This window comes from Sminthopsis crassicaudata, chromosome 5 (assembly GCF_048593235.1).
Source record: "Sminthopsis crassicaudata isolate SCR6 chromosome 5, ASM4859323v1, whole genome shotgun sequence".
In the NCBI taxonomy this organism is placed as follows: Eukaryota; Metazoa; Chordata; class Mammalia; order Dasyuromorphia; family Dasyuridae; genus Sminthopsis; species Sminthopsis crassicaudata.
This window is the reverse complement of record NC_133621.1, coordinates 219,239,921-219,263,442: the sequence shown is the minus strand read 5'-3', so window position 1 is coordinate 219,263,442 and position 23,522 is coordinate 219,239,921. Positions and strand designations below refer to the sequence as shown.

The following is a 23,522-nucleotide window of genomic DNA, read 5'->3' as shown; positions in this document are numbered from 1 at the left end:
GGATGGGAGAAGTCTGAGGAGAGAAAGGAGAGGAAAAGCACCTTGGGCAAGGCAGGCCTGCCCCTTTAAGGTAATGTCCCTCCCCTAAGCTTTCAGCTGCTGACACCCCCCACCCCTTTTGCTGAAAGTAAGAAGTCCTCTTACTTTTAGGGCTCCTCCTATCTTTGCTGTGGTCAGGTAATGCTGGGCTCTAGGCCTGAAGTGAGGAATGCTAAAGGGAACCTAGCCTCCGCACTGCATCAGGGCTTCCCCATGTCTAGATGTTTCTGGGTAGAAAATAGTAAAGAACTGTGGCCTTCTTGGCAGGCTGGGATTTCTGGGGTTATTAAGCCTGATTATCCTTGGTCCGAGATACTTGGGTCCTGGTCCAAACTAATTCCTGGAAGCAAGGTGACAGAGACGAATGAGTTAATATTCTTCTCTCCACCTTGGGAGTGGGGTGGCTACTGTATGTTTGGAGCAAGAACTACAAAGTGGGGAGCAGTAGGTATATATGGGAGGTGGCAAAGCAGGGATTAGAGGTGGGGCAGTAGATTCAAAATCTGAGACCTGCACTCCCTAAACTGGCCTGCCTTAGCCATATGGCTCCCCAAAAGGGGCAGAGGGTAACCCTTCCCTGTCCAGTGCCCTTCGACCCTAGCACAGAGTCAAGTGAACCATTAACTCCAGATATGAGCCCTCCTACCCTCACTCCGCCCCCAGACAGGTGTGTTAGGGTGTCAGTTCTACGTGTCTCACACTCCACTCTGGAGACGGGAGGCTAAGGCGAGGCTTCCTCTCACTGGAGTCCCAAACACAGAGCTCCCCAAGACAACCAGACAGACCTGCGTGGAAGGTTCTTGCACTGCCAATGTGGGTGAGGCCCTGGGAAGGTGGGGTTAGGGAGGCCTGAACAGGGCAAAGGGCAAAATGGATGGAGAATGGGGGGGGGGTAGGATCCCCTCTGAGGAGGAAAGCTGGGGAAATAAGGGTCCGGAAAGGGGAGGTCCAGAAATCCTGGACAGGTGGGGGTGGTGCTGTACTATAAAAAGGAGATCCTGGGAAAGAGGGAAATGGGGGTAGGCTGGACTAAAGGTAGGCTAGAATGGAAAATTCGGTTGTGGGGGCCACGAGTAAAATAAAGAACAAATGAGAGTGTTGCAAGATGGGCAGAGCGATTCTAAATAGCTTTGAATGTGGGGGGAAGTTTTCTCTCAATTCCCCTCTACCCTTGTTCTCTCAGGTGTGGCTAGGCTCCAGGATGCCCCAGGGGGAATAGAAGTCCAACACCTGAAACCTCGGCTTTGGGGGCTACCTTTCCAACCTCCTGCTCTACCATGGGGCTCCTGTTGGCTGGACTGTGTGTTTGGGTAGCTCTGGGGTGGGTGGGGGCTTTGGACCCTTCTACAGGTCCTCCAGCTCCCCTGGGTCCTGCTGAGCAGGAGCAGGGACATTACCTGGCACAGCTGTTTGGCTTATATGGAGAGAATGGAACTCTGAGTGTCAGTGGCCTTGCCAGGCTTCTTCATAGCCTAGGCCTGGGTCGGGTTCAGGGACTTCGACTGGGACACTCGGGCCCCACAGGGGGTAGGGCTGGGCCCTCCCCTGGGGACAATTTCACACACAGGTACTAAGTCCCCAGAGCACCAAATCACCTAGCTTCTGATGTGTGCTGAGGCTCTCTGGTCTTCAGGTCTCTCCTCTCAGTACTGTTCTCCCCAGTTCTCAGTCCCCATTTCAGAACTGATCACCATTTTCCTAGCTTTCCATTTTGAGTGGTTCCTTAATTTCCCCTGCACTGATACCAAGTACCCACTATCTTCCCCATCCAAGCTCACCTTGTTTTCTATTTGTGAATTCCCAGATCTTCCCCAGTGCTACAATCTTTAATATCTAGACTGGCAGCTATAGCCCCGATCCCACCCCCTACCTTCCCACCTCCAATCTCATGCTCTCTTGACTTCCTCTTAAGAAGTGATTTTCTACAATTTCTGGAAGAAGTTTTCTGAACCCACAGCTGACCCTTGCCTCATTGCCATCTTTTTCAGACCACTGGACCCTGAGATAAGTGTGGATGTCTGGACAGGACTGCCCCTGGAATCCTCAGAATGGAGGGACCCAGAGAAGCCAGGGGCCTCCCACTTGCCCCAGGGGCCACCAGCCTCTGGCCTTGACCTCTTTCACAGGCTACTGCTAGTGGACCATTCACTGTCTGACCATCTTAATGAGGATGTGAGTAGAGGAACCCTGAGGAGGGAAAAATTAGGGGGCTTTCATTAACCACAGGTTTAATATGAACCAATTGTACAATTGTAAGATGGCTAATAAAGTCATCTTACTCTGCATTAACAGAAGGATGATGTCCAGAGCATAGAAATATTATGTTATCTGCAATAATAGGATGCTCATTAGGATTATAACCTTTTGGTTAACAACAGTCTGGAGAATTTATGTCTAAGTTTAGTCACTGAACTTGAAGGAGATGACAAAGTAGAGAATGTTCGGGCAAGAGTGAGGTGACCAATATGAAGATGATTTTTAGGCTGTAGACTGGGAGGAAAGCATAATCAGCTGTCACCATGTATCCAAAGGGATGTCTCATGGTAAATTGTTCAGAGAGCAGAATAACACAAATGGACAGTAAATATGGGGAGAGTGAAAAAAAATTTTTAAGTGATTTTCCAATTATTGGGCTGAATTGACCGAGTGTTTCCTGCCACTAGAGATTACTATAGTCTAAATAGACTTTAAGGACCCTTGTCACTTGAGTACTCTCAAATTTCAGAATAGGTAAGACAAAAGAATCATCAACTCACAGAAAGTATCTGCACTGACAGAAACGGGGATTATATGTATGAAATTTCCATTGTTAGCATATAGAGACAAAACTTTAGCCAGTATTCCCTCACCTCTGAATGCATCTAATCTTCCTTTTTCTCCCAATTCCCATGTCCATTCGTGTTAAAAGATCGGGACAGACATGGTATATGCTATTTAAGGGTTTCAAGAGCCCCTTGGCCCAAGAGTTGAAACTGTGAGGGAGGGGTGCTCTTGGAGGCAAAGCTTTAAGATCCTCAGTCACTGCTGTCCCCAAGGATTCCCTGACCTCTGACCTCCAAATTCCCCAGTGTCTAAATGGCTCCCAGCTTCTTGTCAACTTTGGCTTAAGCCCAGCTGCTCCTCTGACCCCCCGCCAGTTTGCCCTTTTGTGTCCAGCCCTGCTCTACCAGATTGACAGCAGAGTCTGTATCCAGAGCCCAGCTCCTGCACCTCAAGGGGACTTACTGTCAGGTCAGTGACCTGGATGGATAGACATTTCACTGGGGGTATGGTGGTGGTGATGTCCCCATTAAACTTGGATATCTCATTCTCTGTGGAGAGTTGGGTGCTGTGCTTGGGCAGAGATCAAACTGAAATCCCTTACTCATCCCCCTTCTTATTCCCAATTGTCTCTACTTTGAGACCTTCCTGGCCCCAGCCTGACCTTTGACTGTGCCCATCCCCAGCCCTGGGTCATAGTGCTCTGGCTGTCCTGGTGCTCAGCGTGCTGGCTCCCTTTTCCATACTACTGTTACGACTTCTGGGGTCCTGGCTGCTGCATCCTCTGCTGAGCTTCCTGGGGGCACTGGCTGTGGGCACACTTTGTGGAGATGCTCTCCTGCACCTGCTGCCACACGTACGTGACATAAAGCCCCACCTCTGTCCCCTGGGTTTCTCTGTTTTTTGTTCCAACTGCTTTTGAGCATCTTCCTTCCTTGTTCCCTTGGTGTACCCCCTTCTCTCCATGCCCCATTTATGTCCAGGGGGGCTTTTAGAGAGAAACATGGGTTGGGGGAAGGACCTGTCTTTCTCTGAGGGGTTGGGCAAGGCTTCCTTTCTGGGGTGGAGACTCTTCTTTGGGCTTCCCCGATTCATCTTCCAACTTTGGTGTCTCAGGCTCAGGGAGGGCGTCATGGTGGGGACCTAGGCCCCGGGCTGGCTGTGCTAGGAGGTCTCTTCCTCCTCTTTGTCTTGGAGAATTTACTTGGGATTTTTCGGCATGGTGGGCTACGATCGGTGAGTAACTCCCCTCCTGCTCAGAACTCATTCAACTGTTCACAAAATAAGCAGAGATGGTGGGTGGGGAGGAATAAAGGGTAATATCTTCCTCCCATTACAAGTTGCCATTGTTCAATAAAATCTGTCACTTTGTGAGGGAGTTAGGTGCCAGTTCCTTTCACCTTACTTCCTGACAATGTCCAGACATCCATCCTCTTTTTCCTTTCTGAGGGAGACCAGAAACCAAAAGAAGATGGCCCACAGATGTCAATAATGGAATCAGATTTTGCCCCTTAGAACTCTGGCTTTACTCTCTTAAGTCTTGAGCTTACTTCTGTTTTAGAGATGCTGTAAGCAAACAAGAAGAGGTCCTGGAAGTCAGGACCTAGAAAATGGTAGAGGAACAACTCTTCAGCCTCTGAGGGAAGGTCCAGGTAAGTCCAAGTCGGACCAAGATTTTAGGGGAAAAGAACAAACAGCAGTTGAGTTTCCCCGAATTCAGAAGTAGCATCCAACCCTTTATTTTTGTCCCTGTAGATACAGTGACTGAAGGGCCACAGGAGCTGGGTGGCCAACTTTCTCCAGCCCCACTCTCTCTGACACATGAGCACCACGGACACAGCCATGGACACCCAAGTAATGGGAATACTCAAATCACATGGATGGTCCTGCTGGGAGATGGACTCCACAACTTCACAGATGGGCTTGCCATTGGTGAAAGAGAGGGCCACTGGAAAGGGGGTGGGATGACTTTAGAGGGCTGGGACTGGATGCCCTGGGTACTGGTGAGGAAATAGGGGAACAGGAATACCAGAAGGAAATTATACAACTGGTGAAGCTGGGTGAACTTTTGGGTAGAGCACAGAGCTGCAACCCTGATAATGCGGGGCCTCTTGGCTAATAACTGATTCATGATCCCATCTTGTCTTCCTTTCAGGAGTTGCCTTCTCTGATGGTTTTTCTAGTGGTATCAGCACTACCTTGGCCGTCTTGTGCCATGAACTTCCCCATGAATTGGGTAGGGAAATGACAGAAATAAGGCAATAATGGAGACTTCCAAACTATCATATTACATACAAATACCCAACCCAGTTGTGGATTTGGGATTGGAGGGTAGTGATGGAAAAGAAAAAAGGCCTGTCTTGGGTGGTAGTGGTAGGGAGATAATGGGTTGAGCTTGGGCTGAATTCGACCTCCCTCTTGCCAACAGGTGACTTTGCTATGCTACTCCAGGCTGGGCTACCCTACAAAAGGCTTTTGCTGTTGAGCCTGGTGTCAGGGGCCCTGGGGCTGGCTGGTGCAGCCCTGGGAGTGGGTCTCAGCCAGGGTCCTGCCCCATTTACTCCCTGGGTTTTCGGGATCACTGCTGGGGTCTTCCTTTATGTGTCACTTGTGGATATGGTAAGGGGGGGGACAGGACTGGCACAGATAAAAATGGAGATTAAAAAGGGGGTGATATAAATTGATAGCGGTGGGTGGCTGGGTGGTCCTGATTCTCCATTCCCACCTTCTCCCCCTTGGGTAGATAGATGAACACAGTGAAAAGCTCTATTGGGTCACCATCACCTCTAGCCCTTTTCTGCTGCCTAAGGCCATGAATCTGACTGCCATTTTTTTTTCCTTCAGCTGCCTACCCTGCTTCACCCCACAGACCCTCTGCCTACATCTCACATCCTGCTGCAAGGGCTGGGACTGCTGCTGGGGGGGTGTCTCATGCTGACTATTGCCCTGTTTGAGGAGCAGCTGCTTCCCCTGTCCTTAGATGGCTAAAGTGGAACCACAGAAAGAAGGGGTCCCAGTTTCTCTCCCTTCCCCACCCCCCTCCATCCCAGGAACACAGGCCGGACACAGGGCCAATAGGAGCAATAGGACTTTAATAAACAGAACCCATCCCAAAGCCATGATGACTTAACAGCTGTTCTCACACCAAGAGGGTAGAAAACCAAGGTCTGGCCTGCATCTCTGAGCAGGCCCTGGGGAGGGAAAGGAGGGATCCTTCTTCCACCCGCCCCTCCAGCCCCAGCCCAGGTTTGATGGGGGCATGGGTACATCCATTTCAGGGCATCTTTGTGCTTTACCCCAGGGCTAGGGGGGCTGCGTGTGACGCCCTTCCAGCTCCCTCTCTGCCCATGCTGCCCTCCACACTGGGTGCATGCATCCCAGGCAGATCCCATACCTGTTAACTGTTGCCCAGTAATTCTACACCCTCTCCCTCAGACCCCTCCCCGATTCCAACACTAGCACCACGGGGTGGGTTTGGGGCAGGGAGGAGAGGCAGGTGTGACAATTGCTTAGAGAAAGATTCAATGAATCCAGTGAATTGTGCTCAGTTCTCTTTACTTCCTACAACCGAGTACATGGGTTATGGGGTGGGGACAGGGGGAGTTAGGGACATGGTACATCCCCTCCGCCCCCAACACACCTGCACACAGGATGGTGGTGTTTGCAGCATCACAGGTCATGCAGGTCATGAGGGGAGAGGAGCAGACACACAGACACCCACAATGGGCACCGTACAAAGAACACTCACGTGCCTCCATGTACACAGCTGTACATGAGGAATCCTTAGGCCCCCACTCTTCCCTCTCCCCTGTCTTGCTTGGCTCCCAGGAAGGGGGAACTGTATTGCTTTGAGAGAGCCACCTTGGGGGAAGGGGCTGCTAGCAGAGCAGCCCCATTTCATCCCCACCCCCACCCCAATTTGGCACATCTGCAAGACACATAGCATTGAGGGGAAAGACCCTCACTCCTGGACTCCCATGGCTTAAGGGAGGATTTTGTTCTCCATTCGTTTCCTATCTTCATGAACTGACCCCTCTCCTGCCAGATTCCCCCCTCCCTTTGCCCTGGACACATACACAATGCTGAGATATCCAGGTGTGACAAGGGAATAAGGAGAGTAAGGGTGAGGAGCAGGGTTTGGAAGCAGAGACCCCACCCTGGAGTGGGGGCAAGACTGGCACAAAAGCTACTTTAGTGCAATTGGAGATGGTGCCCAGAATGAGGGGAGAGCCAGTTCCCTAGGAGTCAAGACAAGCTTCTTGGTTCCTGAGGGAAGGGAGGCTCAGAATGGGCAGTCCAGTGCTCAGGCCCAGGGGGAGTGAGGGGTGGAGAGTGGGGTGGGGACAATGGGACTGGGAAGAATCCACCCTCACTCTTACATGCCCTCCCAAGTGCTAGTTATACAGTTTCTATCACTTCACACAAATGGGCAACAGCAGCCTTGGAGTTAGTACCTTCAAGTAGTTAAAAAAGCAGCACCCCCACTACCACCCCTCCCAGCCCCTGCCCTCTCCAAACCTGGCATTTGGTCACTTCTCTGGGAAAGGGTTTGGGGGAGACAAGCCAGACCCTCCTCTCAAACCTTTGGGCTTAGACCTCAAGTGTTTGTTGCCTTTACCCTTAGCTCACCAGTGGAGTGCCAACCTGACCATGCTAAGGAACTCTTGGACGGAGAGGGCTGGAACCACTTTTACCAGGCAGAGGAAGGGGCTGCTTTGTTCTCCTCCCCATCCCCTACATTCTGAAGATATAGGAGTGGGGAGATCCCTAAATTATCATTTCCCCCAAGGGGGAGCTTCTGGGCTATTGTCTGTAAGGCTATTTTCCTTTGCTGGAATCAGGGAAGGGGAGAGAGGATAAACACACAATGGGGATTGGGGTTGGGGATGGCCGAGGAGAGGAAAGGAGGGAAGGACTTCCTTACTGGAACATGAGGTCTGCTGGAGCTGTTGTTACCAAAGAAACACTTGTGTGCATAATATTCAGGGATTCACTCTCCCCCCTCCAACTGACCACCCATCCCTGCTCTGGAGCCCAGCTCTCAGAATCACGTTAAGGACTCTAGACGAGATGCTGGGAGCTCTGCAGAGCATTTCCCATGGCCCTCATATCCTCATTTCCCCTTCAAGGCCAAGGGAACATATGGGTGGTCCAGTGGGGCAACATTGGTGGACATTGGTGGAAACAGTATTGAGTTTTCCTTTGGTTACATATTGAAGGCAAAGGTGAGCTGGACTTACAGTCTAAACGGAGGGGGTGAAGAGAGGGAAAGGGTCTTGGGGTGAGATGAAGGAAGGTAGGCCCTCCTCCATTCTTCTACCCCAAGAAACACGTCTTATTGGGGGTGGGGGTCCCTCAATGTTATCTCCCCCACCCCCCACAGCACCAAACAAGAAGAATAGAAGCCCCTCCCCTGTGGGCTGCTCCCCACCCCAACCTGGGCTGTACATTCAGTGGTTTTCAGCAGTCCTATGGCTCGGGGGTTGTAGGGTGGGGGAGGTAGCCCCATCAGTCTCAGCTGGACAAGTGGCAGTGACCCTGGTCTATCTGTTATACCAGGACCCACGATTTGTGCCTTTCTTTTTTGGGGGAGAGGGACCATCCCCCTCCAACTGCCCAATGTCCCTCAAATCAGAAAAGCCCCCAAAATAAGAAACTAAAAACTGGCTCTCATTAGCTGTCTTTCCATTCTCCTACCAATTTCATTTGTCTGTCTCCTCCATAGCGCTCTTTGCTGGGACCATGGGGCTGCTCTCCAGGACCTCTTTAGAGAGGCCCTTTCCACAAAAGTGCTTATTACTTGAAGCAAGTGCTTTAGAGCTTTTTTTTTTTGGGGGGGGGGAGAAAAGGGAGGGGAGAGAGGAGAGCCTAGGGAAGGAAGGAGAAAGAGAGGTCTACTCCCTCCCCTTCCTGGAGAAGGACTGGGGGCCATTCTGCTTTTGTCTAATTTCTCCACACCCGTTTTAAGTCAAAAAAGGTTTAAAAAAACCCTGAAAATCAAAATAAATATGCAGTGGCCATGAGTATGGGACAAGATGCTTCAAAAACAACAGGGGCTTGGGAGCCCAGGGTGGGGCAGGGAATTTCCTTTGGCATAAGGAGAGGAGGCTGCTCATCCTCCAGGCCCCCTCACCAATGACATGAGGAGGGGCAAAGGGTTTCCCCCTATTTCCCCAGCAATGCTGACACTGTGCCGAAGGGGCAAAGGCTGGGCAGCCACCAGAAATCTCTTTTAGCAAAATAATGGGGCGCTTTGCAAACACTCAGATTCTTACTGATGTTGTTGAGCATCAATAAAGGAGAACACGACTACACACAGATGGGCTCCTCTGGAGAATCTGTGTTGTCCCCTCTACCCAACTCCCTGCATCAGAATGAGAATGGGAAGGGAGAGTGAGAAGGCTGAGAAGAAAATCATCAGAGGGGTGAGTGCACTTTAAAAAGCCAGCAGGGATTTTTTTTTTTGAGGGGAGGGGCTGCAGCCCTTAGAGAGAGGTCACATTGATTGTCATTTAGGGAAGGAGGGAATGTGGGAAGGACATGGGGGAAAGGGGCAGCACAAGGCCCTTTGGCTTTAACAGGATCGAAAACTAAAAGCTGCACAATCCTTCTCACCAATAATGGTCATTTAGAAGCTTTGAAATGGTTTTAGAACAGTGATTGGGGGAGAGGGGAGGACAGGTGAAGAGGGTCAGGGGGAACATAGAGATAATGGGTAACACAAAAAGACGGAGAGGAATGGCAGAGATGAAGTCTCAGACAAGCTACAGAGAACCGAATAAATGAGAAGTTGGGGGTGTTGGAGAGGAAGGGGGCCCTGGGATGTCCCCTAATGCCCCAACATCATTCTAGGCAGAGATGGCAGAACCTAAGTCCAATACAGAAAAGGAAGTAAAATTGTGAAGAATGCAAGCAAAGTTGGGGAGTGGGGTGGGGTGGGCCCTTGTGTTTCTCTGTGGGGGGGGGGACGACAAAAGCACTATGTAAACGAGGCCAGTCCAGTTTTTAGGAAACAATACTGATGGCGACTTCAACTTCGGGATACTGAGGGAAGGGACAGGGTATGGCCTCTGTTCAAGTTATGTGTCTTGGCTCCTGGCTGAGGTATTGCATGTGAGGAAGGGAACGCTGGATGGAGCGGGTCAGGGAAATATTCTGGAAGGCTTAGCTGGGAGATGGATGGTTAGGGCATTTAAGGGGACCAGGGCCAAATTAAATGCTACATTTAGATAAAATGTGCCCCCCTCACCTTCCCTAGTTTGGTGCTTAGGGTGGGGCCCTGGCCCTCTCCCACACCCCTGTCACTGGGAGGCAGGGTCTACCCTCCCACTCCTAAACCCAGGGCTCCAGCTCTGGAGGAGGGCTCTGAGTCTCAGGTGTAGATGGTCTCGAATTTGTCCCTGCCCCTCCCACCATCTTTGGCTTCAGATCAGCAGTGATTGGGGCTGGGGGTGTTCTTGGACAGAAGGGGAGGGTCGAGGCAAAGAGGGAGGCCCAGAGGAGCTATGGATAGGGATGGCCCTCCTTCCACACACACATACAAGCGCATGCTTGAAACATACACAGAGAATACAAGAGGGCTGTGACTTTGAAATGGACAGGAAATTCATTTGTTTCTTCCACTAAAGGGTAAATGCTTACTTAAAAATTCATGACAAGCCTAAAAGTGAAAAGCTAAAGAAGAGGAAGGAGCCATAGACACTGCTCTCCCTCAAAAAGAGTTAAAATGAAGAAGCAAGGTTAAAGTGCATGGTGGGGGGAGGGGGGACCAAGAAGGGCCAAGCTGGGGGAGAAGGGGCAGAGCCAGCCCTTGATTTGCATATGAGGAAGTAGGGAAAGAAGGGAGCAGGTTTTAGAGTCCCAGGTACAGTAGTTGTTGCTTCAAGTGTTTTGCATTTGAATTGGAGGGGGTGGGGGAGACAGGGTAGATTGGAGGGGAGAGGAAGAAGCTCCAGGCCTCAGTGCTAAAAGTCTTCCCTCCACCACCCAGCTGCCCCTATGGGAAGTGGGGGGAACCTCCAGAGTGCTCACACAGTACCAGAAATTAAGGCTTCTCACTGCTTCGGGGGTAGAGAGGCTAGCCGAGCAGGAAGGGCAGTGATCAGGATGGGGAACAGGTAACTGCCTGGCTCCAGAGGCAGGAAAACTGGAGAGAGGACAAAAAAGGAGGGAGTGGGAGGGAGGAAGAGAGAGGTCGAGCTGAAAGCAGGATGGGGGAGATGGAAGGAGGTAAGAAAAAGGGCAAGGGTGGGCAGAGATAAGGGAGCCAGGCATTTAGTAATTTTTTTCAGATTAAGTGGCAGAAGGGCCTGCCCTGGGGGCACCAAGAGCATCCGGAAACTCCCTGGTAGCCCACTAATACCCTGCTCATTTTGGGTGGCAGAGGGGTGAGCAGTTTTATCTCCAACTCTTTCCCTCCTTCTCCCTTAACTTTTCCCCACTCCCAGCCCCCCCATCACCCAAGTCGTGTTCTCCTTTAAAGTGCCCTATATTTATAGACATTTTCTAAATAAATAGAATAAGATATCAGGTCACCGGTGTGGGGAGACCAGCGGAGGATCTACTCTGAGTAGCAGCCGTCTAACCCGATGGCGCCATGCCGTTCCTGGCTGTAGGGGCAGGAGGCCCCATGGGGTAGGGCACCACAGCCACCCACTGTCTTGGCAGCGGCGATGCCACAGTTCTTGAGCAGGCTGAAGCTGAAGGGGCTGACGGCGTCCTTGGGTGGGAAAGGCTTCATGGTGGAGAGGATCAAGGCCAGACAGTCCGCCACATCTTTGTTGGGCGCACAGGCCAGGGCTGGAGTGTGACCTGCAGGGCAGATCAGGTGAAACTGAGGAACAGGCCATTAAATCTCCTCCCCCATTAGCAAGGCTCCCCACAAATCTGTAGAAGGGAGCCTGGGCAGTCAAGTTTTCCTAGAAGGTTAAGTGTGCAAGTAAATACATCCTTATTCAACAAAGTGTGTACATTTGTGTGTCTGGAGAAAGGAGAGCAAAGAAAGGAGCAGAAAGCAGGCCTTCCTGGGGATTCTGATGGTTCTCCTTTGCTTCACCCCCAAAGGAAACCCTGTCACATGGCCTCCTTTCAGTGGCCCCAGAACATGAGTGATGGGGGAGCCCAGGCCCCTACCCCTACCCTACCCTGAACAGCTCCCCTGGGAGGAGAAGCTTCCACACCCCAGGTCAGGAAGTTGTCTACTATAAAGTGTCCCTGACCCCAACCCAGGGGGGGCTCTGGGCCCCACCCCACCTTCTTCATCTACAGCCAGCACTGTAGCCCCACGACTGAGCAGCGCCTGCACCACAGAAGCCAGGCCATTCCGGGCAGCGATGTGGAGTGGCCTTGGAGGGAGAAAAAGAAGAGGAATGAATTAGTGGGATACGCAGTTGTCCTGGCATGCCAATGAGGCGGGGCAAGGCATTTGCAGTAATAACAAGGCCCCTGAAAACATCCCACTTTTTCCCATCTGCCACCCCACCTTAGCCCTCTGGTGGGAACACTCACATCTGCAGTGCACTGTTGGTGGCGTTGATAAGGCCAAGGTCTTGAGTTTCCGCCAGGATTAACAGGGCACATTTCTCGTGGCCCTGAGAAAAAGGGGGGGAAGGGAGGGTATAAAAGGATGGCTTCTAAAGGGAGAACAAGCTTGGGGGCATGGGGAAACCACAGGTATTCCTGAGTCTGACTAGTTCCAGGGGACCCCCCCATACCTCTCAAAACACACCCCAAAGCCACTTCCAGTTTCCTTGTCCTAGCTACCCAACACATGAGCTTTCCCAGCACTCTCCTTGTGCTGACAACCTGCTGCTGTCCCCACAGGCACTGTACCTCCTGCCAGGGATGCTGCCCCCTACCTTGCTGCATGCCAAGTGCAGGGCAGTGTTCTTATTCCCATCCAGCACAGTAAGGTCTGCTTTTGCTTGATATAACAGAAACTCTGCCGGGAGAAAGAGAGACATCATCACAAACCACACAACTGAAGGCCACAGAGCCAACCCTGCCCTTCCAAACTTAATAGGCACTGGCCTTCCCATCAAACCCACCTGCCTGCCATTTGAGATACTCTTAATTGTCGACCACAGTTTGTTACCCTCGACCCTCCCAACTCTTGCTCTCAGCTGGAGGCTAGCCCAGCCCAGCTAGAAATGCCAACTGGGCTTCTCCTGCTCACTCGCCACCCCCTAGGCCACACGCACCGACAGCAGCGGTTTGCCCATTCTCAGCTGCTGTCATGAGAGCCGTTCTGCCAGCCTGGTCAGTGGCGTCCACCTCAGCTTGGTGCCTCAGCAGCATCTGGAGCCCAGAGACATTGTCTGCGAAGGCAGCAGCATGAAGGGGGGTCCTGCAGGTGGGGGAGGGAGTAGAAAAAGCAGGGGAGGCTACTCAGCCTAGGGGAGTAAGGCTAGTGGAGACGGGGCAGAGTTAATGGAGGGGCCTACACTCTCACTCCCCAGGATTTGATCACTCACCGTCCTTTGGCATCTCGGCTATTCACAATCTTGGCACCCAGTGCTCCCAGGAGCATTTCTGTGGTGCTGTCCTGGTTGTTAATTCTGAGGAAAGAGAAAAAGGAGTCTTACTGAGGAGAAAGAGAAATTGGCCATCTGACTCTGAGAGCTGAGTCATTGCCCTCTGGGGAAGGGATAGGAGGGAGGTCACTCACACTGCACAGTGCAAAGGAGTGAAGGGGTTTCCTTCCAAGTATGAGAACGGGCTGTGTTCAAGTAACAACTCCAGACAATCTTCATGTCCTGAATGATGGGGAAGAAAAAAGGAAGACAGAGAAAAAGAATAAAGCTCCCTCCATTCAGTCTGTAATCCAGCAATCTCCCGAATCAGTCCCATCAGACTCCCAGGTCCCAGTTTAGCTCTCTCAAAGCCTGAAGCATATTCAGCCTTAGTCCCATCCCCTAATCCCCAGTGCCCACCCATCCCTAGGCCCCTGACCAGTGTAGGAGGCCCAGTGCATGGGAGAGTAGCCACTGTAGTCCACTACTGCATCCAAGGGATCTGTGGAAAGGGCAGCCTGCAACAAGGTCCTCAAGACAGCTGTGTGGCCACAGGCTGAGGCCAGGTGGATAGGTGTCCTGCCCTTAAAATCTCGGCATAGTACAAAGGCGTCATGGTCCAGAAGGGCAGCCAGGCAGTCCTCACAGCCAGTCACCGCCTATAAGCCAGCAACATGGGGAGTTAACCTATTTCTCATCCCAAAGAATAAGAGCCTGAGCCTGACCACTGAATACTGGAATAAAATACTCCTTTTCTTCACCACCCATCACTCTATCAATGGAAACCAAACAGCACAAAAAGGATTCATCCCAAGGCTCTGACATGGGAGTTGTAAAATATAACACAAGGAAGAAGAAAGGCTCCAAGAAGAAGTAGCTGAGGAGGTAGAAAATACAGGGAACGCAGCAATGAAGCCTTTAAAGTCTATGAGTGGGCTGATCCATAGGACAGGTCAAGAGTATTTGGAGGAAAAGTGGGTGATGGGGATGTATGGATGTGTGTGAGCTATGTCCATAAGCATATAGATTATATGTGTATGTATACATATACATATATACACACATACACATACACACACATGTGTGTATATGTATCTCACATAATTTCAAGGTTTAAGATAAATTCCAAATAGCCCTGTGAGATAAGTTCTGCCAGAGTTAATAAATCCATTTGAGGGAGAAAACTCAGTGAAATTAAATGACTTGCCCATGATGACAAAGTGTTGGGAGACTGGATTCGAACCCAAAATCTCTTGATTCTAAGATTAATGTTCCTTCTATTATACTATGTGGACCCTCAGCAGATTGTCAAGAAAATAGAATGGAGGTTTTAATAAACAACCTATAAGATGATAAGAGGGCTCACTGTCCATGGTCATTCAGGGACTTCCTGGATTGACTTACAACATAGTTCAGCCTCATGCAATTAAATCTTCTACCTGTTAAAGTGGCCCTGCCTAGGAAGATCTGTCACTCACCCCACGGTGCAAGGCAGTTCGACCCCGGCGATCAGCTGCATCAGCTGTTGATCCTTTTTCCAGCAGGAGATGCACACAATCTACATGGCCATTCATGATGGCTAACATTAGTGGGGTCCTGAAGGCAGGGGAGGAAATGGGGAAAAGTGTCAGGTTAAGAGGAGAAAAGGTCTGCCACAAACATCTGGCCCCTTAGCTCCTATACTCACTGTCCATGGGCATCCATGACATCAGTGATATCAGCTCGCTCTCCACTGTCAATCAGCAGATGCAAGGAGTCTGTGTGACCAGAAGCAGCTGGGGGGGAAAGGAAGCATGTCAGAGCTAAGTGGTGACAAAAAATGAGGAATGGAGACCAGACCAAGGGAGAAAAAGGAACCAGGAAAAGAGATAATTGGAGAGAAATGCCAGATAAGGCAGAATCAAGTCATAAGAGGGGTAGTGTTAAGGTACATGAGTTCTCATTAGGGCTTCTTCTGGGGAAGATGTAGAATGATGATCCAGCACTGGAACTTAACATCCTTTTAAAACAGGATTCAGAATAACACCAAAGAAAATGGACACAGAACTTGACAAAGATTGTTCTGAGTGTTCTCCAGATTGCCCCTATCCACACTGGACTTGCATAAAAAGGGACTTGCTAAGGTATAGCAGAATCATTTAAATGCTAACCTGAAAAACTCCCCAGTTGCTGGAACCAGATTAAAATGTAACTGGGAATTTTTTAACAAAAATAAATAAAAATATATTTAATTAGATAATCCTAATTTGTGGTTTTCTAAATCATAGCAGCAGACTTCTATTTGAGTCCGAGGCCAGTGAATCCAGCGGTGCCGTCAAACAGAAAAGAGGCACCATTAAACTATATAGAAGAATGCCTGCAGGCCGCAAGGTGCCTTAGAAAAGCACATATTGATATTACCAATGTTCTATTGTAGTTTTTTTATTTTGTTCAATATTTTCCAATTCTATTTTCATTTGACCTGACCTGTCTTGACTGCTCTCTTGTACAGAATGGCTGAGTGAATTTCTGAGAGGTCCTTACCGGCAGCATGGAGGGGTGTCCACTTCCGCTTTCGCTCCTTGACCAGGGCAGAGGCTCCGTGGGCCGTGAGCACCTCCACACACTCAGTGGAGCCCCGTTCTGTGGCCAGGAACAATGCAGTCCGGCCTTTGTGGTCCCTCACATCCAGGTTCACCAGCGTCTCTGCCAGTGTCTTCAGTGCTTCACAGTGACCATTATAGGCCTGGGAGAGCATGGAAACCAAAATGGAGCTTCTCAGTGATGTATGTGACCAATTACTTACCCCTAACGAGGAGGAGCCCTGATAAAATTTCTCCCAAACCACTAGACACCACAGGTTTTGGTTACTTTTCTTTCCCACATCTATGCCTACCCAGACTGCCACCCTCAAGGCCACTCCCCCAAAGAAAAAAAAAGGAATCTAAGCTAGAAAGAGAGCTTGGAGGTGCCAGCTCCCAACCTGCACTGGCAACCAAGTACACTATGAGTACACTCTTGGGTAGGGAAGAAGAGAAGGAGACCACAGGAAGGACTCACAGCTAAGTGCAAAGGGCTGACTGGAATGGTGTTCTCCACATCTTCCAGGCAGTTAAAAGACATTTCTAGGAGCTGAAAAGGATACAGTGACTGTGAGGATGGGGAGCTGCATGAGGGATGCTCCTAGGGTCTCCCACCTCACCCTGAACCCCACCTTTTCTTGATTTAAGCTCCCTGGATCATGTCAGATCTCTTTAGCTCCTCAACTTTTTCCAGTACTGCCCCCTACCTACCAGCTCAAGGTTCTGTCTGTTGCCATAGGCGGCTGCATAGTGCACGGCTGTGTAACCCTGCCTGTCCCGCAGGGAAGGGTCTGCACCGTTATCCAGTAAAAACTCCAGACAGCTGAGGGGAAGAGAGCATATGAGAGAAGGACTCTAGGAGAACTTAGAACACAGGCTAGAGATAAGGGCTGATGGATAGGATGCAAACAAATATTTTCTATTACCCCCAGGACACAGGCTAAGTTCTCACCTACTGTGCTCACTGCCGTCCTCCCTCCTTTCCCTCAGGTAGCTCCCCACACTTGGAATACCTTTCCCTATCTCAAAGCCAGCTTAGATGCCAGCTTGTCCATAAAACCAGCCCTCCCTGGTCTCCTCCCTTAATCTCATGTGTCCCAAAGCTAGAGTTCCAGCTGGAGTGATGAGTGGGTGAGTCTCACGCCCTCATTCATAGACCATAGTGATCCTGGGCCACTCACTTCACATCTCTGAGCCTCAGTTTGCTCATCTGTAAAATGGAGACAATGACCACACACTGCCTCCTTCATATGCCTCAAAAGGTCAAACAAACAACTGTTTAAAAGCACCTCCAGATTGTGGAATATTTCACAAGTGTAGACCCCTCATGCTTCCTCAATCTTCACTAGAACATGAGCCCCTTGCCTCATCCTCCTTGAGGATCCTGGGGCCCTGCTCGATGTGTACTGAGTATTGGTAGAGAAAGAGACTAGGGAGAGTCCAGGAGAAGACAGCACACAAGGGACAGAAGTGAGGCTTGAGACTTGAGGGTCCTTGGAGCTACTCACAAGAAGGCCTCCTTCCTCCGGGATGCCTTCAGTGGCTCATCCTCTTCAGGGTCGTGGCTGGCGGCCGCATGCGGTTCCGCTCTAGGCATAAAGGGCAGATTCAGGTGAAGTCCGGAGGGAGGGTGGGATGCAGAAGCTGGGACTCAGGGTACAGGGGGAGACAAGACAGGGAGACTTACCTCCGATAGGTGTCGGAAGCGGCAGCATAGTGCAGAGGGGAGCAGCCTTTACAGTCAGCCTCATTGATGCCCGCTCCAGCAGTCACCAGTGTCACAGCACACTGGTAGCTGCCATTGGCGGCTGCATAGTGCAATGGGGTCCTGGTGGAGCATGGTAAGATGATGAGGGGGAAGCAAAGGACAACAAAGACCTCAACTCTGCTAAGAATCAAGTCAGAAGCCGTCCTCATGTTCCGCAGCCCACACTCCATAGAGCCCACCTAGCCCTTCCCACACACCTTCCAAACTTGTCTCTCCTTCTCAAGTCAGCTCCACTGCTCAACAGCAAATTAAGACATTCAACATTCCTGTGAAAAGGGGGAGGGATAAGCAAGGGTTAAGGTACTCAAACCGGGAACTCTCTAGAAGAAGCAGGCACCCAAGGAAGAACCAAGAATGGGGAAAAAACAGCAAGCATGTCCTCCCTGCAGATTCCATCATTGGAAGCAAATAAATAGGATTGGGCAAGAGAAAAGAACAACTTCTAGGACCCAGTCCAGCTCTCACCCTCCAGAAGCAGCAGCATGGAGACAGGTTCGGCCAAGGTTATCAGGTGTGTTGATATCAAAACCAGCAGAGAGAACATGTTCATTGCTGAGAGAAGACACAATGCTGTACAGCTGACCTGGAAGGGGAAGAATATACATAGTTCAGGCCTCTGGGCATAATCAGAGAAAGGATGATACTATTGGCCATCAATTCCTAGCTAAAAATCCAAAATAAGATGTACCTGAGGAGAGAAGCTTACGGCAACAGTCTGAGAATCCAAAGAGAACAGCTAAGTGCAGGGGGAACATGTCATGGATGCCTCGCCTAGAGAAAGGAGAGGACATCAGTTAGCCTGTGGGTTAGGAAAAAGACTCATTTGTCCCAGTACCATACACCTGGCAAACAGCTGGGAAGATGGCAGAGCTAGCCTCTGAAATCTGGGGGTGAGGGAGGTAGCTCACCGGGCAGTATCAGCACCATTGGTCATAAGGGTGCTGATGAGCAGCTCATGTCCATAGCGGGCAGCCACGTGCAACGGCGTATTCCCATATTTGTCAGCACAGTCAATCTCACTACCTGAGAAAATTATATACATACTAACTCAGACATAGAACAGACCTTAGAACTAAGATTAATAACAAGCTATGGAGAGCAAACCTATAAAAAATCAGATAACAGAAAGGGCCTGCTCATAAAATAAGAGATAAAATTAGAAAAAAAAAAGATAGGCAATAAGTATTCTTTATTATCTGGGATGGCTCTCTGAGAAAAGGAAGGAGAAAGATACAGAAGAAAATTTAAACAGTGTAAAAACAAAAGTTATCAATAAAACTTATTTAAAAGAAAGAAGACAGGCAAGAGTGACTAACATAACAGAATCTTTTGAAAGCCCAAAGAGGATAAAAATTAGCATTCCTATAGGAAGGAGAACAGCTCATAATCTCTAGGATACTTACCATTCTGTATGAGGATCTGAGATCGGGTGAAACGCCCATGGATGGCAGCCATATGCAGGGGACTCTTTCCCTCCTTGCTCTGTAGAAAATAAGATCTGTTAGTATAAAGCGGAGAAGAACCTAACTCACATTCCCCCCCAGAGGACCAATCTTTGGGTTCAGAAAAGTCAAATAAATTTGCAGACATTTATGCCCTGAGCCCCTGGCTTAGTGAGATCACTATAAAGAATAAGTAGACATTTCTCTAGAGACCAGCAGAGTATTGCATAAAGTTCTGGAAGAGAGAGAGTAACTATGGCTTTAAATTCTAGAAGTTCTTCCCAGGATTTTAATAATTTTCCAGGGAACTTTCCGGGTTTGCCTGATCAAGATCTTCTAACTTGGTCTCTGCAAAACTGAATCCCTGTACCATAATTCAGTTCCCTTCTTTCTGGCGCCTCCTCCTTCCCAGTCACCTGGAAATTGACATCTGCCCCATTATTGACCAATAGTTCCAAGCAGAGTGCACCATTAGTGGAGACTGCAGCCACATGTAATGGAGTAAATCCCTTGTCATTGGGCTGGTTGACGTTAGCGCCTGCGTTCACCAGCTCATTGGCCACAGCATCCTGGCCCAGGTAGCAAGCAATGTGCAAAGCCGTGTTCCCATAGGCGTTGGGTTCATCAATCTGGAATAGTGGGGAATGCCAAAATAGGGAGGATGTTCTGTCTGGCCAAGAAAACCCAGAATCCCAGTGCTCCAGTTTCTGTCTGCTTAGGTCCCCAACTCCCACGTGTGGCTGTCAATACTACCCTCCCAAAAATCCCTGCTGCCCACAGATTCACAAAACCCAAGCTTCCTTATGCTGACTTTATCTCCCCACACAACCTCTTCTCCACTTCTTAAGTCCCTGACCTCAGCCCCTAGCCGCAGCAGGTGCTTGACCACATCAATCTGGCCATTGGCAGCAGCTGTGTGGAGCAGCCCATAGCCCTTCCGGTCTTTGCAACTAGGATCTGCACCCCGGGCCACCAACAGCTTCAGAACCTCCAAATGCCCTAAGAGGGAAGGGAAGGAAAATGAGGAGAAAATTAGAAACGTTGTGGGCCTAAAGGGAACAGAGAATAAACTCTGTTCCAGAACCACTACCCCAGAACTCCCAACCTCTAAACTATGCCTATGTAAACCAAACACCTTCTTTCCATCTAGAATCTTCCTCACCTAAAAAGGCTGCCCAGTGTAGTGGCTGCCGCTCCTTTTTGTCACAGACATTCAGACTGGCCCCCTTGTTCAGAAGCAGGTTCACCATCTGTGTGAGAACAGGGAACATTGCTGTTCAGAGCTTGGCATAAGTTCCCTTCCAGCCTTCACTGTCCCCAGCAATCTTATACTAAAGGTTTTCCACTTTCCCAGCAGACTGAAGAGAGGACTGAAAATACAGCTGAAAGGACCATGGACAGGGACTAAAGGGGAAAGCAAAGACTAGAAAAGAGAAAGGACCAAGGGATGGGCATGGAAAACCATGCCCCACAACCATGGTGTCTGGACAACCCAAGCATATTATCATCAGGCAGTGAGTGGATGGAATCCATACCTCCAAGTGCCCACTGTGCACGGCATGGTGCAAGGCACTGCGCCCGCTTCGATCGGCCACGTTGAGGCTGCTCAGCAGCGGGGCCAAGGCTTCAGCACATTTGGTGGCCCGGTTGGCAGCAGCCACATGCAGCGGTGTCTGCCATAGCTTGTCCCGAGCATTCACATCTGCGGAATGTGCTAGGAGCAGCCCCAGTACTTTCTGTGAGTGGGAATTTGTCCAGACAGAAAGAACAAAGAATAAGAGGTGAGGGGGGGAAATTGAAAACAACTACATCTATCCAGTAAACACAGAACCCCTTCATCCACACAATTTCACTCCCAATTCCCCCAAGAAAACAAGAAAACCACCTTCATACTGACAGCCATCTTAGTGGAACCTCCTTCCTCATCTTTCCAGAGTAAACACACAGACCCTAAATCCCCCAGCCCCTTCTTGAAGCACAACTAACTTTACTCTTCCAAATGTGGTAGTCTTCATACCCCTCAATCCCTTCCCCCAGCAAATTTAGCCATCCTAAAGCCTCCCAGATCCTCCCAACCCCCATGGGAATTCCAGGAGAAATAAAACCTCCCACTTTCATGTATACACCCACCTTCTCAACCCTTCCACAAGCACTAAAATTAACACCAATATCAACCTAAGAAAACAGACGACCTCCACATTCCTCAGTGAAAATGGAGCCAGCCCTCTACCCCTCAACACATCAGCCTCAGCAACTGTCCTGAGCACAGCGCCCTGACCTCTGGATGATGGCTCAGGCCTGGGGAGTGCCAGGGTAGCCCTGGGAGGGGCCCAAAAGGGGCCCAAGCTCTCGGGTGGCCCCTCAGGGAGGGATGAGTCATTTAGGCCTGGCACTGGAGCCCCCTGCAGCCTGCCAGCAGAGTGCTAAGCTGCCCCTGACGTCAAATCAGCTGGCAGAGCCCGGCCCCCCCCATAAACAGCCTTGCCCAGAGGTCAGGAGGGAGGAGCCAAGATCTGACTTTCCTCCCCGGATGGCACAGGAGATGAGACCGGGGAAGGGGGATGACAGCAATGAGGCTCCACCATCCACCTCATTAGCTATTCCTTTGGGGCAGAAGGGAGCGGGAACAAGCAGCCAGCTGACCCTACCTCATTCCTAGAGGCAGCAGCTCGATGTAGGGGAGTCAGCCACAGAGTGTCCTTAGCATTGACATTAGCACCTGGGGAGAAGCCAGAAATGCCCATCGGTGGGACTGGGGAGGGGGAGGAGGCCTGAGAGCCCGCGGTCGGAGCGCTCTGGGAGAAGCCCCGAGGCTGCCCTGCTCCGCTTACCTGACAGCAGTAGCAACTGGAGGATGGGGACATCTCCTACATATGCAGCAGCATGCAGAGGGGTTCTTCTCTCTTGGTCCTAGAAACGGAAAGGGCCACAGCCGGGTCAAACCTGGCGCCGCCTCCGCTCCGGCGGGCCCTCCATCACCTGCCTTAGCCCTGCACCTTCCTACGTGTTGGCCTCTGTTCCAGGGAGTGCACAGGGAGAAAAGGGAATGCTGTCTCACCCCGCCAGAAGGGGGTCCCCCGGGCGGGGCGGGGCCGGCCCCCCGCCCCCCACTTCTGGGCACCTCCCCCCGGGGCGGGGGCGGGGGTGGGGGCCGGCCGCCCCCAGCTCACCAGCACGTTGATGTTCTCCTTCTGCGAGAGGAGGGAGCGCACTTCCTCCACATCCCGGCTAAAGATGGCTTGGACCAGGGGCGGCTGCGGGGAGAGAGCGGCGGGCGGGTGGGTCAGGGGGCTGGCCGGGAGGGCGCCTCGAGGGGCCCGGCGGGCGCCCTGTCACCGCCGCAAGGGCAGCGGGCCGCGGAGGCGGGGCCGGCCGGCCCTGCGGGCGGGCTGGGTGTGCACGATGCGGGGCGGCGCGGGGCGGGGCGGGCCGCGGGGAGGCCGGCGCGACCCGGCCCGGGGGCCGAGGAGCGGGGGGCCGGGGCCGCGGGAGGCCGGGGCGCGGACTAGGCCTAGGCCGCACATCCCCGAGCTCGCGTGGCGGCAGCGCCCGGCGGGCGGCGGCCAGCACGGTGACTCACCTGGTCCGTGATGCTCAGGATCCCCATGGCCCGGCCCAGGCTCCGTCCGCATCGAGCTCCCGGCGGCAGCGGCGGCGGCTCCACCGGGGACACGGGGCAGCGGCGGCGGCGGCGGCAGCGACGGTAGCGGCTGCTGGGAGAGCGGGGCCCCGCCTACCGGGAGGCGGGCGAGCGGGAGCCGGCAGCACCCCCTGGCGGCCACACCGGGCCCCGCAGCTCCGGCCCCCCGGACCTCCCGACAGGGCCTGCCGGCCCCACCGTCGTCCCGTAGCACCGGTGGCGAACAGACCTGGCTGCGCTCCGCCCCCTGGCGGCCAATTCTGGCTCCACAGCGTCTCGCAACCGACTCTGAGGCTCCCCCTAGCGGCAGGACCTAGCACCGCAGTGCTCCTGGCGGTCAAACCGAGCGCACAGCTCCCTCTGGTGGCCAACCCCAGACAGCAGCGCCCCTAGTGGCCAAACAGCCCCACTTGTGGGTCAGACCCTCCCCCAGAGAGGGCCCAGGATCAAAAAGAGGATCAGGAAGTGGTGGAGGAGCTCTGGAAATCTAGCCTTCTAGGGTTTAAAACTGGAACGGACTTCTCAGTCATATGACAGGCCTCAAAGGGAACCCATCTAGTCCAGTCCCATCATCTTACAGATGAGGAACCCGAGTGGCCAAAGGGCCGCTCTGAAGTCACCAGGCAGTCCATTGTACAGAAGGGAAGACTGAGGCACTTGGATTACACAACCAGGAACAAAGTTGGGATTCCAACTCAAGTCTTCAGACTCCAAATGTTTCTTGGGGAAGGAATGGTTTTAATGGGGGAGGGGTTGAGACTGTGTTCCCTTTTGGTCTGTAAAATGGACACTCTGAAAGTC

General features: G+C 51.6%; 2 protein-coding genes across 5 annotated transcripts; one reads left to right on the top strand and one right to left on the bottom strand.

The window, feature by feature from the left end:
* Positions 1 to 735: 735 nt before the first annotated feature.
* Positions 736 to 5,916, top strand: SLC39A5 (solute carrier family 39 member 5). 4 transcript variants are annotated; one of them, XM_074270020.1, is made up of 11 exons: positions 736 to 852; positions 1,223 to 1,339; positions 2,028 to 2,211; positions 3,108 to 3,270; positions 3,486 to 3,655; positions 3,916 to 4,035; positions 4,361 to 4,451; positions 4,555 to 4,731; positions 4,955 to 5,035; positions 5,228 to 5,418; positions 5,644 to 5,916. In XM_074270020.1, the coding sequence occupies exons 2-11, from the start codon at positions 1,317 to 1,319 to the stop codon at positions 5,785 to 5,787; spliced, it is 1,344 nt and encodes a 447-aa protein (XP_074126121.1). In that variant the 5' UTR covers positions 736 to 852; positions 1,223 to 1,316; the 3' UTR covers positions 5,788 to 5,916. The 4 variants fall into 4 exon arrangements, with proteins under 4 accessions (XP_074126121.1, XP_074126118.1, XP_074126120.1 ...); XM_074270017.1 differs by having other exon boundaries at positions 1,223 to 1,606; XM_074270018.1 differs by having other exon boundaries at positions 749 to 856; positions 1,223 to 1,606.
* A 5,352-nt stretch (positions 5,917 to 11,268) lies between these two features.
* ANKRD52 (ankyrin repeat domain 52) lies at positions 11,269 to 22,823 on the bottom strand. The gene is made up of 28 exons (XM_074270016.1): positions 22,662 to 22,823; positions 22,252 to 22,335; positions 21,913 to 21,991; positions 21,730 to 21,800; positions 20,617 to 20,817; positions 20,244 to 20,331; positions 19,938 to 20,080; positions 19,498 to 19,710; positions 19,043 to 19,121; positions 18,548 to 18,662; positions 18,328 to 18,410; positions 18,105 to 18,222; positions 17,837 to 17,905; positions 17,559 to 17,699; positions 17,380 to 17,460; positions 16,583 to 16,694; positions 16,350 to 16,421; positions 15,834 to 16,035; positions 14,998 to 15,085; positions 14,789 to 14,906; positions 13,750 to 13,969; positions 13,466 to 13,553; positions 13,272 to 13,355; positions 12,999 to 13,144; positions 12,657 to 12,739; positions 12,307 to 12,389; positions 12,052 to 12,143; positions 11,269 to 11,610 (listed from the first exon to the last, which is right to left on the bottom strand). Exons 1-28 carry the CDS (start codon positions 22,686 to 22,688, stop codon positions 11,360 to 11,362), a joined length of 3,231 nt encoding a protein of 1,076 aa, XP_074126117.1. The 5' UTR covers positions 22,689 to 22,823; the 3' UTR covers positions 11,269 to 11,359.
* Between the last annotated feature and the right edge of the window lie 699 nt (positions 22,824 to 23,522).